Raw genomic sequence first — 13,433 nt, forward strand, 5'->3', positions numbered from 1 at the left:
ACCTGAGTTTCAGGTCTTCATCAGGGCTATAGAACAGAAGAGATAACAACAAATTACTCTAAATGTTGTTGTTATCTCTTCTGTTCTATAGCCCTGATGAAGACCTGAAACTCAGGTCGAAACGTCGGCATAAAATAAATAAATATTGTTTTGTTTATTTATGTTGTTCTTTGCTGACCGCACCCCCCGATAAACTTCTTCAAGAAAATATTTTATATGTATATAGTTGACCGTAAAACTTAAATATAAGATCGTCAGGATGGCGGTCGAAAAAATAACAAATAGCTGATAACTATTTTAATGTCCAACGTTTCGCCCCATTTTCCAGGGCTTCATCAGGGCTAAGAATATACAAATTGTTTTTGTTTTTTTATCTTGTTAGCCCTGATGAAGCCCTACAAAGTGGGGCGAAACGTCGGACATTAAATAGTTATCAGCTTTTTTTGACCGCAACCCTGACCATCTTCTTATATGAAAAAAAAAATTTTTTTTTGGAAGAACATGAATGTATCACATTGGAGGTATCAAGGTAAAGGAAAATATTTTTTTGTTTGGAATATCATATTAATGTATCCATATAATCTGGTTTAATATCTGAGTTCTCTATGGTCAGAAACTGAAGTTCAAACGATAAAAAAATAGTCAATCTAAATCTTGTAAACTCATTGCGATCAAATCAAGTGAGCAATACTTCATTTACCCATGCTCTCCAAATACATTGGGTTGCTATAATACACAGTATTCTCAATCAATACATGATCGTACATATATACAATACATTTATTTACATCATATAACAATATATTTTTTTCCCTTTTACAATCAACACTCGTCTACGCACTAAATCTAAAACAATGCAAGATGAATACAAATATCAGTAAAGTAGATGGTAGATGATAAAATTCATAGAAATAGAATTTTTATTGGATACCTGTTAATTTTATTATTTTATAACAGAAACGTATAATCTCTTTATAAAATTATATTTGTTATTTGACAAGATTTGAAAAAAATAATCGATAGAATTTTAAAATATATAATCTTAAACAAGAGTTCGAAGGTTTGGGAAATTTTTTAATTAATTATAATACGTAGAGGACAATTATTTTTCTGTTATTAGTTGTAAAAAAAAGGCTAAACGGACACAAACGTGTGGATGGAGAACAAGCGCTCATTGATTTGTGCCAAAAAAAAAAGACACTCAACGGGTCGGACACAAATTTAGACCAATACAACTTCAACCAGCCAATCCAAATGACTCGTCCACACGCTTGCGCAGCGTGAATTTTCTATAGTATAGCAAACGTGTAGCCTTTTTTTTTTTTTTTATATATCTATCCCCCTCCCTTGCCATTTCTGGGATACGGGGTGCGGGAGCAGTGGGGTAGTGCGCGCTGGGATTGCGCATGCCACTGCTCCCAATGATCTCCATCCGTTCGGTAGGCCCTTCTGGTGCGCATCCGTCTGGGTACCTCCTGCAGTTACCAGGCTGGTCCAGCCCTCCTGGTCTCAGTCTGGGTCAGCTTCCTCCTCTTCTGGTGGCTCGCCGATGTTGGGTGGTCAAGTCCTTCCCATTGTAAAATGTGTTGGGCCCACCACCTCCTTCCATCCATAAATGAACTCCCTGCAGAAGGGATAATTCTCTTCTTCCATCAACCAGGGAAAGTCCGACTCGGCGAGGGCGAAAATCTGGCTCGGTGTCCTTCCATGGCGGAGCAATCCACTATTACGTGTTCTGCTGTTTCAGGAACTACGCACGTGGGGCACCGGGGGTCGATGTTCTTTCCAAAGCCCTGCAGCTTTCCCCGAAAACCCCCGTGTCCTGTTAGGATCTGTGAGACCCAATAGTCTGCGATGACCCATTTAGCCTTCAGTCTGGAAGGGACGGTAGGGAAGAATTTTTTAAAAGTAGCGCCCTTCTGGCTTGCTACCGTCCATTCCACTTCTGTATTGAGTCCTCCCGCAGTATTTTCCTCCACAAGTTTGGAGTCTCGCCGATCCTCTCGTGTAGTCTCTCCAAACGTGTACCCATACCTTAAAACTCTTGCAATCTTCTGATTGCTACAAGAAATCACTTGTGTCTCTCATGCCTCTCTGTGTTATACTTCGGTTCACCCACTAAATACATATTTATTAATTAGTTATATTTTCAGACATACGCAGCTAACAAGCAAGTACCTGACTCCGCAAACACAGCCACAGCCTTATACACTGGCATCAAAGTCAATAAAGGAACGCTGGGTGTCGATTCCGCCGTACAACAAGGAGATTGTGAAGCAGCTCTTGTGGAAAAAAACAAGCTTACAACCATAGCGCGATATGCTCAGGAGGCCGGGAAGTACACAGGTAAATAATTTATTTTTATTGTCCTTCAGTAAAATTCTTCTAATAACCGGATTATTCCAAATGTAGTTTTGACTTTGATTATACTGTTGAAGGTATATAAGTTGATACACAAATAATTACAATATTTTTTATTTATTTATTTATCACCCTGCCCTGCCTATTAGACAATACGGGAGTTCGCAGCAGTGGGTGCAACTCATTGCTGCATATGACGAAACATTTACAGTTGTGCACACAGTTTGCTCTTGCTACAAAATAAATCTTGCTCTTCTAAAGAGGCCTTGCTGGTGTAGCTTATTCTCTCCTACCCAGGGAGAAGTGAGTAGAGCCCACATCCTCCTTCCACCCATACACGAAGTTCTTGTAGTGCGGGTAGTTTTCTTTCTTCATCAGCTCAGAAAGATCGCTCTCAGTCAGAACATAGAGTCCTGTTTCCCTCATCATCTTGGCTCGCAGTGCTTCATAGGCGGTACAGGCAAGTACGGGGTGCTCGGCGGTCTCAGGAACCTGACAAATTGGGCATAGATGACGATGTTTATGCCATCTGCGGCGAGCTTAGCTCGGAAACCGCTCCGTGAGGAACTGTGAGATCTTGTAGTCGGGGAGGACCCACGTGGATTCTAGGCGTGAACCAACGGTAGGAAAGTACTTCCTTAGGGTGGCCCCTTTTAAGCAATCCACCCACCGTGGATTCCATTCTTGCAAGGTTCCTTCTCAAAGTATCCTCTTCCATCTGTTAGGGCTTTCACCAATATGCGCTTGGAGGTTCTCCGGTAAATCCGCCAGACCTTCCCTCTTTATTTTGTGTCGATAATAGTCTTCCTGCAGAAGAAGATCAATAGGCACTCCTCCAGCTAATACCTGTATCGCCTCATGAGACACTGTAAAATAATTAAAATAACTTTTTTCAGGTTAAAACTTCCAATTTGAATATATTTTATTTTAAATTATCATATGTTGCACAACGTTTCGGGACTATTGTCCCATATTGATGTACTTTAATAACCTCAAAATTATTCAAACTTTTAATTTCAGAAGGGAAATTATGTCATTATCTAACATGCCTGAAAAGAATTGCTTTATATTATTTTTTATTTTATTATCAAATGGGACAATAGTCCCAAAACGCTGTGCAACATATGATAATTTGAAATAAAATTTATTCAAATTGGAAATTTTTTCATTGCCGATTTAGAAGAGATCTTAAGATTTGTGGAGTAGTTTGCGATGAAACCTGTCACTTATGTGTACAGACCCCCGAAACTGCTCGACATTATATATTGTGACCGGTATACGTCGCTAAAGTATAGTCTTCTAGGCTCGTAGATTGGTTGTCCCTTTTAAATATCATTAGCAAATCAATAAGATATAAAGATTTAATAATATTTATTAAAAAAATTATTCCTCTGGTATGTCTAGGGATTGGCAAAAAGGTCCAATAGTATGCGACTACTATTATTAAGCTATCTGTAACCACTAGACATGATATAACTTAGCAATAAGCCATTGCTTCCTAGTTTGTTGAAGTACATTTCAATGTTAATTAAAAATTTTATTTGATAATAAAAGTAGGTCTTAATGTCTACTATTCTTCAGTTAATTTGCGGAGTACCGCTCATGCGCCCTCTAGTTCCATTGTAGTGATAAATTGTTTTGGATCAAACCTTATATTTACACTAATTTTATTTGCAGGAGTAATCACAACGACCCGTGTTACCCACGCGACTCCCGCAGCGATGTACGCAAACACTCCACACAGAGATTGGGAATGCGATTCCACAATACCAGCTGGATGTGGTGTTAAAGATATCGGACGTCAACTAGTTGAGGATCTACCAGGAAAAAAATTGAACGTAAGAGGCATTTCAATCTCTGGAATCAAATTTAACATAATTTATTACGTATCAATAAAAAAAAAACTGCGTTTGTAAAAAGGACATCATTTTGATTTTCAGGACCTCAAAATTCTGTATAGATAAAAATAATGTTTTTTTCAAGCTTAAGAAACTATACCTCTATTTTACAAATGAAAAAATCAACATTTTAGCAACAGAGTTCTTAATGGAGACCAAAAATATGTTAATTTAAAATTCATTTCAATTTCGCTAAAAAATATATATTTCACACCAATATGAAAATTAAATATATTTAAAAAAAAATTTAGAATTTTGAAATTTTCCGTAATTTTTTTTTTATTTCTTGCATTATATGATAGTATGAAAAAGTGATTAGGAGAACATCACCCTAAAAATGGTGGTGTGCACGTCAGAATGAAACATAAAGTAGCGTACAGGAAAGTAACAAAATAAAGGTAAAACGAGGATCATGATTCTAAGCCAAAAGAATCCACCCTAACATAGTCTGCATTGATGGCAAGTCTTGTCAGGCATTTTCAAACACCTCGACTCCATAATAACATCAATAAATGATCAACGGGGCTGAGCGTATAATAAGCCCAAACATAGACTTCTTTTCTTTGTCAAGAATCCTTAAATTCCGAAAAATTTCTAAAAATTTGAACCTCAGAGTATACAATTCCATGATAAAGCCAGCTCTTATATACCTGGGCCCTACCCTAGAAAGCAGAATCGAGAAGTTTGAAGGAGCGATCTGGGATCAGAGCCTTAACATATAGAGGAGGAAAACAACCTTAGGAGTATTCATGAGGTTGTGTTAAATGTTATAAGTATAGGATTGTGAGGAGCCCTGTTTAAAGTCATGTTAAATGTTAAATGCATAAGAGATCCTAGCGGATTTTCTGACCAACTTGTTTTATAACCTTTCACTCATATGCACTTATGTCTTACAGGTAATCATGGGAGGCGGACGACAGATGTTAATGGCAAACCCTCCGGATTTACCACATGATCCTGTATCCTCCCATTGCAAAAGAACGGATGGTCGCAATCTCATCGCAGAGTGGGCCGAAGCGAAGAGTGCCGAGGGAGCACGATATGCCCTGCCGAACAACACCAGGGATTTGTTGAACGTTGATCTATCACAGACAGAGTACCTCCTAGGTATATAATTATTATTTTTTCTTTTATAGGTTGCTATTACATACGTAAAAATTAATCCTTTATATATAATATGAGATTGGGTAGCTCAATGGTAAGGCACTGTGCTGAGTCAGTACTGTGGGTTTGAGAGGCCTCCGGGGTCCACCTAGCCTCATTAAGTACCCTTGATTGGGTATAAATCTGGCAGTCGAGCATGATTCTAACTAAATCACCTTCTTGCACAGCTGTTGTTCTAGTAACAGCTCTTCCTCACTACACCCCTGGCCCTTAATGATTGGGAGGAACAGAACTTTCATAAAATATGATCAACTTTAATTACATTACCAATAGTAATAAAAATAAATATAATTATTTATTTATTTTTAATGCCCTTGTTTTTATATTGATCAACTGTTAGAATATTATCTTTCTCTTCACTAACATTCACCAATTTAAAAATCTTTTTGTTTAATGATTCCGGACCATATTTTCATTGTTTGTTATTTAATGATATAATAAATAAATAGAAAATACTAAGCAAAAAAAAATCTTTTGAAACTCATTAAACTCACACTTTTTAACATAAAATTATATAGTAATTTTGTTTATTTGAAGAAAATAATCAGTTCTCATGCTTAGAAATGATTTAAAATAGATAAATATATTGATAAAATGTTAATGAATTTTATGAATAATTATAGGAAGAAAAATAGAGAAATCTCATTCAAAACCGAATTCGTTATATTTTGTTAAATTGTTGAGTTCTTGGCAGGAATAAAATTTGTATTAACTATTCCCATCTCGAGAATACCTAAAATACCAATTTCTAGCAACAGGAAAATAAAATTATTCTTTTCACGATTTTCGCCTACCCTTCTTTAATTTTTTTTCTTGAAAATTATAAAAATAATGATAACTTTAACATCAGCCCTCTTATGTTCATCACAAGACTTAAAGACAAACGTATGTAGTGGGAGATAAGTGAAAGTTAACTATAGCATGAATATTTTACCACCAATAGTTAAACCCTTTTAGGTATGCATCAAACTTTTAATAACGTTCCTAGTGCTAAAGTAAATAAGATATTTTTTTAAATAAATAAATTTAATTTTTATCCATTTTAGTCTCAAAACATTCTATTCTCTTTATAAGTCTGACGTTTCGGCCATCCTCAGGGACAATCTATTACAAAACAACTTTTATTACATCTATGATCCTCAACAATTCAAAATAATTAACAATATTATTTATAATTTATCTTACCTTAATACAATTTTAGAACTAAATAATTTAAAAAACACTTCATGCAGGCTATTCTGCCCAGGTCAATTTAACAATTACTCTATGAAACATTAAAAAATTAGGTAAACATATTTTATTATAGGTGACTGATTTTTTTTTTTTAATTTTTGTTTTAATGTGAAAATTGACTAATTAGGTAATTAGACATAATCTAGTATATGCTTATTAACGAAAATATATGTTTATCTAATTTTTTAAAGTTTCATAAAGTAATTGTTGAATTGACTTGGGCAGCCTGTATGAAGTTGTATTTTGTAAAATTATTTAGTTCTAAAATTGTATTAGGTAGGATAAATTATATATAATATTGTTAATTATTTTGAATTGTTGAGGATCATATATGTAATAAAAGCGTTTTTATAATAGATTTTCACTGAGGATTGCCGAATTGGCCGAAACGTCGAACGGGAAGAGAATAAAATGTTTTGAAAATAAAATGGATAAAATTTAAATTTATTTATTTAAACTACATTAACCAGTCACAAGACAGTGTTTAAAATTATAAAAGTAATTAAGATAGGTGAAAGAGAATTTCCTTTTCGGAAGTTTCGGTCATGCATGTACAAGATTCACTAACTTCTTTGGTATTCCCTGTTCCCTGTTTTTGTATTTTTATGTATATTTATATACCTGTCACTAATTTTATCAATTACTCGTTTAAAGTCACATTGGGTTGAAAGAAAAAATATAAAAAAAGGGGGAGGGGAAGGATAGAAAGGAAGAAAGAGAAAAAAAAAAGGAGAGATTTAAAAAAATTAATACAGTATAGAAAGAAGAAGAAAAATCATCAAAACAAAATTAAAATAAAAGAATCAAAGCAATCAAGACACAAAAAAAATCATATTCTATTATTATATATTGTTACTTATTATGCCTATGTATTATAAGATTAAAAAAAATTCTTGAAGAAGTTTGTCGGGGGGTGCGGTCAGCAAAGAACAACATAAATAAACAAAACCATATTTATTTATTTTATGCCGACGTTTCGACCTGAGTTTCAGGTCTTCATCAGGGGTTGTGGCGTGTAGAGGGGAGATTGGTAACTGACTGCACCCCCCGACAAACTTCTTCAAGCATTAATCTACGGTCAACTATCTACACCTCATTAAAAAAAAATTGTTCGATTAGATTAGAATATGTATACTGTATAGAGGTTGGGCACCAAATCTTTGTTGTTTTAATATTGTTTTTCCCATTGGTGTGATAAATAAAAATATATTGTACTATATATTCTTTCTGAAGGGTTCAGGATTTAATTTTCAATTTTCTGAGAGAATAAAAAAAAATTTATCAATAAAAACTTTTTGAATGATTTTTCAATTTGCTGAGAGAGTAAAATACAATATTACATGGTGATCACTAAAACCTTTTTATATAATGGAGTGGTATTATAGTCATACAAAAACGCATCTATTAATATATAATAACTTAAAAATATATCAACTAGATAACACTAAATAGCCTTGAAGAATATTACTTATTATTATATGTTATATTTTAAAAAAAGGCTAATATGATTTATCTACTCTAGATACTTTTTTTATAATATTACACAATATTTTGTTATGTTTACAGGAGTATTCAACAACACATACCTTCCACACGAATATATGAGAGATAAGTCAGAGACTGGAGTACCATCTTTAGAACAAATGACACTTACGGCTGTTAAGCTTATGATGAAAAACAAAAATGGATTTGTGTTGATGGTAATTTTTTTTTATTATCATTGTTTAAATCGTAAAATACTTTTGAGCACTGCTTTTCTTTATGTTCATAATGTTGCCTGGATACTTAGATACATAGACATATTAGATATATAGATATACTTAGATATGTACTTGCATTGTTTTTTTTCCGGCCAAGACTCCCATTGGAGTCCTATACTGCCTAACCATGGTTGGGGCTCAAAATTTTTCATTTTGTGGGACCACCACTCAATGAAAAAAGTCAACGCCCCAGGCATCAATTGGTAAGATTGTGTCTTAACCTCTGACCTAAGGGCGGCTTGTACTTACATATATCCTGTTATCGTGGGTTATAATCCCAAAAACCTCCGTAAAATCCTGGATGCTCCTTATTACGTCACAAATAAACTCATCCATAAACATCCCTTTCTTTGCAGATTTGGCTCGAAATAGATATGCGTCATTCAAAACTCCATACCCATTAATTCTTAGTCTCTCATTATTAATAATCATCCGGGACGCCTGAAAAAAAGATGGCCATGGGACCTACTTATTTAAATTAATGTTTGAAGTTCCACCATCGAATGGTTCCTATCACGTGCTCGAAATTTTCCTCAAATTTAATTATTGTATTATTATTTTTTTTTTTGAGTTGTCAATTCCAATAAATAAATAAAAATATCACCTTAGAGGGGAAAATCGAGTGATATGCTAGATTTACGTTGTCCTCTCAGAGGGAACAACCGAGTGAAAAGGGTTTCTATGACTTTATATGAGGATGTGGTAGCGTAAGAGGCATTAATAAATTTTTAACGAACAGTTTTAACATTTAACCTGTCTTCAACTAAAATAAAATATAAAAATGATTTTTTCCAGGTGGAAGGTGGACTGATTGACGTCGCTCATCATGATGGCAGGGCGCGTGTAGCTCTGGAAGAAGTCGTAGCATTCAACGATGCCATCAACAGTACCATGAAACTCCTGAGGGATACTGGAATAGAAGAAGAAACTCTGGTCATAGTCACCAGTGACCACGCCCACACACTGACGATAAGTGGATATCCAGATATAGGAAATGACATCTTAGGTAAGAAATTGTTTTTATACTATTATTAAACATTACAGAGACAATCATCGAGGGAGGAGATGCTATAGACGTGGTAACACTTATTTCAATGAAACTATATTAGGTAATATTTTGTCGTATAATATTAGACATGTGTCTAGATACTGAGACAATAAAATATTTTATATAATTTTTTGTATTATAATTTTTCTTTCAATTATTCAATTATACCAGAAAATAAATAACATTAGATAGTTGATATAAGTAGATTGTAGGAAGTTAGTCTGAGTGGTGGTTAATATAGGTACAAAAAAAAAAAATAGAAAAAACTATTTAATGTTAACAAACGTTTCGTCCCTCTTTTCAGGGCTTCGTATCTTGTCTAATATTATATAGTAGGGGTATTCATGATCTTCTTGTCGTTTCAGTCTTGTGTGTGGATTCCAAGTAAGTCTCTTGTCAAGATGGAGTCCTAAGTATCGAATCTGTTCAACTTGGTTAATATTAAATAGGTTTTTCTACTATTTTATATCTTTACTGACCGCCAACGAGAAAACTGTTTTTCGAAACACAGTTAGCACAGGATACATTTTATATTTTTTTATTATTATAATTGTATGAAACAATTATAATATGCAAATTATCATTATATTGGATAATTGTAATCTTTCACTAAAATTTATAAAATTTTGTAGGTATAGCAGACAAATCCGGTGCGGACGGAGTACCGTATACCACCCTGGGATATGCCAACTCAGTTAAAAATAACTACCACTACACAGCAGTGAATGGAACTGTTGTTCGTGAGGATCCGTCGAAAGTGGACACGACATCCAGGGACTACGGATTTCAAGCAGCCATACTGAATAGTGGGAACACACATGGTGGAAACGATGTATTTATTTATGCATCAGGTAATAAATTCAGAATAATAATAACTACAGAATTCTGCCAACAGGGTAGTGTAAGATATAATTTATTCACTTTACATGAAGAGGGAACAGAGACTAAAACATAATCTGTACAACTTCTATTTACAAATTGATAAATACAACTTGTCTCATAGAGTTTCTAAACTCAAGAGTCAGATTGAGAATGCTCTCATCCAAAACAAAAGGAGTATATATCGCTGCATTCCTTGTACAGTGGCACATCTGATAAAAAAAAAATTATCTCTTTTAAAATTATTTGAGGTTAATCACTTCCATTTTTGAATGAATTATTTATTATTTATTCATGATATTGTACAACGTTTCGGGACCACTGTCCCATATTCATGCACTATAAAAACCTATAACAATAATAAAATTAACAAAACACCAATCTTCATCCTTATATATTTTAATTTATACAACAATAATCACCTCTTGATTTCATATGGGAAATCATGTCAACCATCTTTGTACATCTTTACTTCTTTCTGGCACAACCATCATTCTACATTTCTTACTACCTCTTTGGACCTTATCTCATGTCCAGTATGCTATTTGGTTACCTCCCTGTTTTGTAATTAATATTAACTTAGTGATTTTTTTATTTTTTACACAAACCTGTTTATTTAATCAGATTTTTATGTTTTTATTTTAAGTCTATTTATAATATCTGCGTAATTTGTATTTAAGTGTTTAGTGCCAGTTTTATAGTTTACTGTGTTTTGTATGTTTTTTGTTATGTATATAGCTTCTAGATATCTTCTGTTTTTTGTATTTTGTGCTGTATCTATTATTTCTGGGTTTTCAAAATTGAATTTGTGGTTCAGTTTTATGCTGTGATAGGCCAGAGCTGTGCAATTTATATTTTTAGCGTTTTTACAATTCGTGATATGTTGCTTAATCCTAGTTTCCAGTTTTTTAGATGTTTCACCAATATATACTTTTTCACAATTTTTACTATCTATCTTAAAATTGCGTTTAGTTTTTTCATCTTATCAACCCTGTCTTTCATGTTTGACAGCTTATTCTGTAATTTATTATTATTATATAAACCGGTTCTGATATTTGTATGGTCATATTCTGTCAGTGTTTTTTTTAATTTATTGGTAAGACCTGGTATGTATTGTAGTTTAAAAAACTTTTTATTATTGCTATTACTATTTGTTTCCTCTTGTCCTTTTTCTCTGTTGTCATCTATTGTAATCTTTTTGTTTATTTCTTTATAAAATTCTGTGATTCTTTTTTGACTTGGTGGTTTTTCTATTTTATCTTTCTTTGTTGCTCTGATTATTTTTATTTCAGTCTGTGTTCTACTTTCTGACTTGTTCTAGTTGTATGTTTGTTATTAATTTTATTGTACCATAGTCTATAATAATAAATAATAAATAATTCATTCAAAAATGGTAGTGATTAACCTCAAAAAATTTTAAAAGAATTGACTCACCAGACTTCCTAGAGAGATAATCCAGAAAAATTATCTAGTGTTTGAGATATATTCTATTTAATTATTCGATTTAACCATAGACAGAAGTTAATTTGTAACGACTCTAGTAGCTTTAGTCTGTAAGACCACCTTAGCATAGAAAGTAACCACAGTCTACGGTGCTATTTTTGGAAAATGTTCAATTGTAAATGAAAACAAAGAAATAAATTATGAGATGTGCCATTCAAGAAAAGTAACATCTGCGGCGCAAGGATGTAGAGAGCAGGTAGCCCTACATTCTTCTACGTGTGTACATCTCCAGGAATTTGGAATATACAGATCCAAAATATTTTAAAATGGACTTAACTGGTTTAAAAATGCAATGCCTTATTTCTTCATTACCACTGTTTATAATACTTAAATGTGGAGCGAAACATTGGTCTATAATTTATATTTTTGTAATATTTTGACCAACCTTTTATGAACGCCACTCGGCCCACCTTTCTTCTCTTCTGGCTGTAGTTTCAGTTACATTAATTTTAACTATCGCACTTAGCGTTTAGTGTTACAATGTTATAATTATTTACTTTGCATTTTAAAATTGTATACAATATAAACATTTAATAATATTGTGGTATTACACAGGTCCTCACGCTCACCTATTCCATCGCATCCATGAGCAGAACTACGTTGGCGTTGCGATGAGGTACGCCGCTCGAGTTGGCGAATTTACTGCAGTTCCACCACATTCAACGCATACGCATGATGAATCTACGCATACACATGATGAATCTACGCATACTCATGATGAATCTACGCATACACATGCTGAACCTACTTCAAGTTCTTCCAGTATTCTTTCTTCTGTGATATTGTTATTTGCCATGCAGTTCATTTACTTACTGTGATTAGTGATAGGAAAATAAGAATTAAACATTGATACCTGATCTGTAAAAAAACATCGAAATTCAAACATAGATGTCCCTGATACATCACCGTTGAAAAAACGATGTTTTTTTCCTGATATACCATAAAATTAATTTATTGTCTAGTTAATTATTTTTTTTTTAATTTCAGTACATTTTCTTATCATGTGATAAACTTTATTGGATATCCTTTGAAATAAAAAAGTGTTTTTAGTTTATAATACCTATACTTTTATCAGTTACAAAACCTTACCAATTTACCTTGCCAAGAACTTACTTACTTAGGTAGGTGAAACCTATACATAGAATACATAGAAAGGCGAATTATTGCAATCTTACCCATGATTTTTTTTTCCGATACTGCCAAACGGAAAAACATTAAATTAATAGGTTGCATTACGTATGGTTACATAATTCAAATTGGATATTACCTTTTTCTACCGATTGTACTTGATGGTATACGGTGAAGTACTTACCTTGCTATTTTGATGAGTCCGTTCCATATGAATTCTACTAGAAAATATCTGGAGGTGAGGGGCCTCCTCATGTTCCCAGGGGGAGGGGGAAGGGAAGGAGAGGGGGAGAGGAAGAGGGAGAGAGGGAGACAGAATCTCACGTACTCACATCTTAAATTGTTGGAACAGGCTTAAAGGAGAGCTCTATTACTTGTGAGGGAGGGAGGGAAGGATGGAGGGGAGAGAGAGAGAGAGAGAGAGAGAGAGAGAGAGAGAGAGAGAGAGAGAGAGAGAGA

General features: G+C 33.6%; 1 protein-coding gene across 1 annotated transcript in view; it reads left to right on the forward strand.

The window, feature by feature from the left end:
* Window positions 1–12,999, forward strand: part of LOC136796873 (alkaline phosphatase-like) — a gene marked incomplete in the record, with an annotated part of 20,975 nt that extends 7,976 nt beyond the window's left edge. The window contains 7 exon segments of the mRNA XM_067051877.1: window positions 2,172–2,346; window positions 4,039–4,199; window positions 5,156–5,366; window positions 8,223–8,356; window positions 9,212–9,422; window positions 10,097–10,315; window positions 12,402–12,999. Of these exon segments, the coding sequence (XP_066907978.1) occupies window positions 2,172–2,346; window positions 4,039–4,199; window positions 5,156–5,366; window positions 8,223–8,356; window positions 9,212–9,422; window positions 10,097–10,315; window positions 12,402–12,664 (1,374 nt within the window).
* Window positions 13,000–13,433: the final 434 nt, after the last annotated feature.

The sequence above is a fragment of the Halyomorpha halys genome, unplaced genomic scaffold, assembly GCF_000696795.3.
Source record: "Halyomorpha halys isolate HHAL.00 unplaced genomic scaffold, Hhal_1.1 Scaffold183.1, whole genome shotgun sequence".
Lineage (NCBI taxonomy): Eukaryota > Metazoa > Arthropoda > Insecta > Hemiptera > Pentatomidae > Halyomorpha > Halyomorpha halys.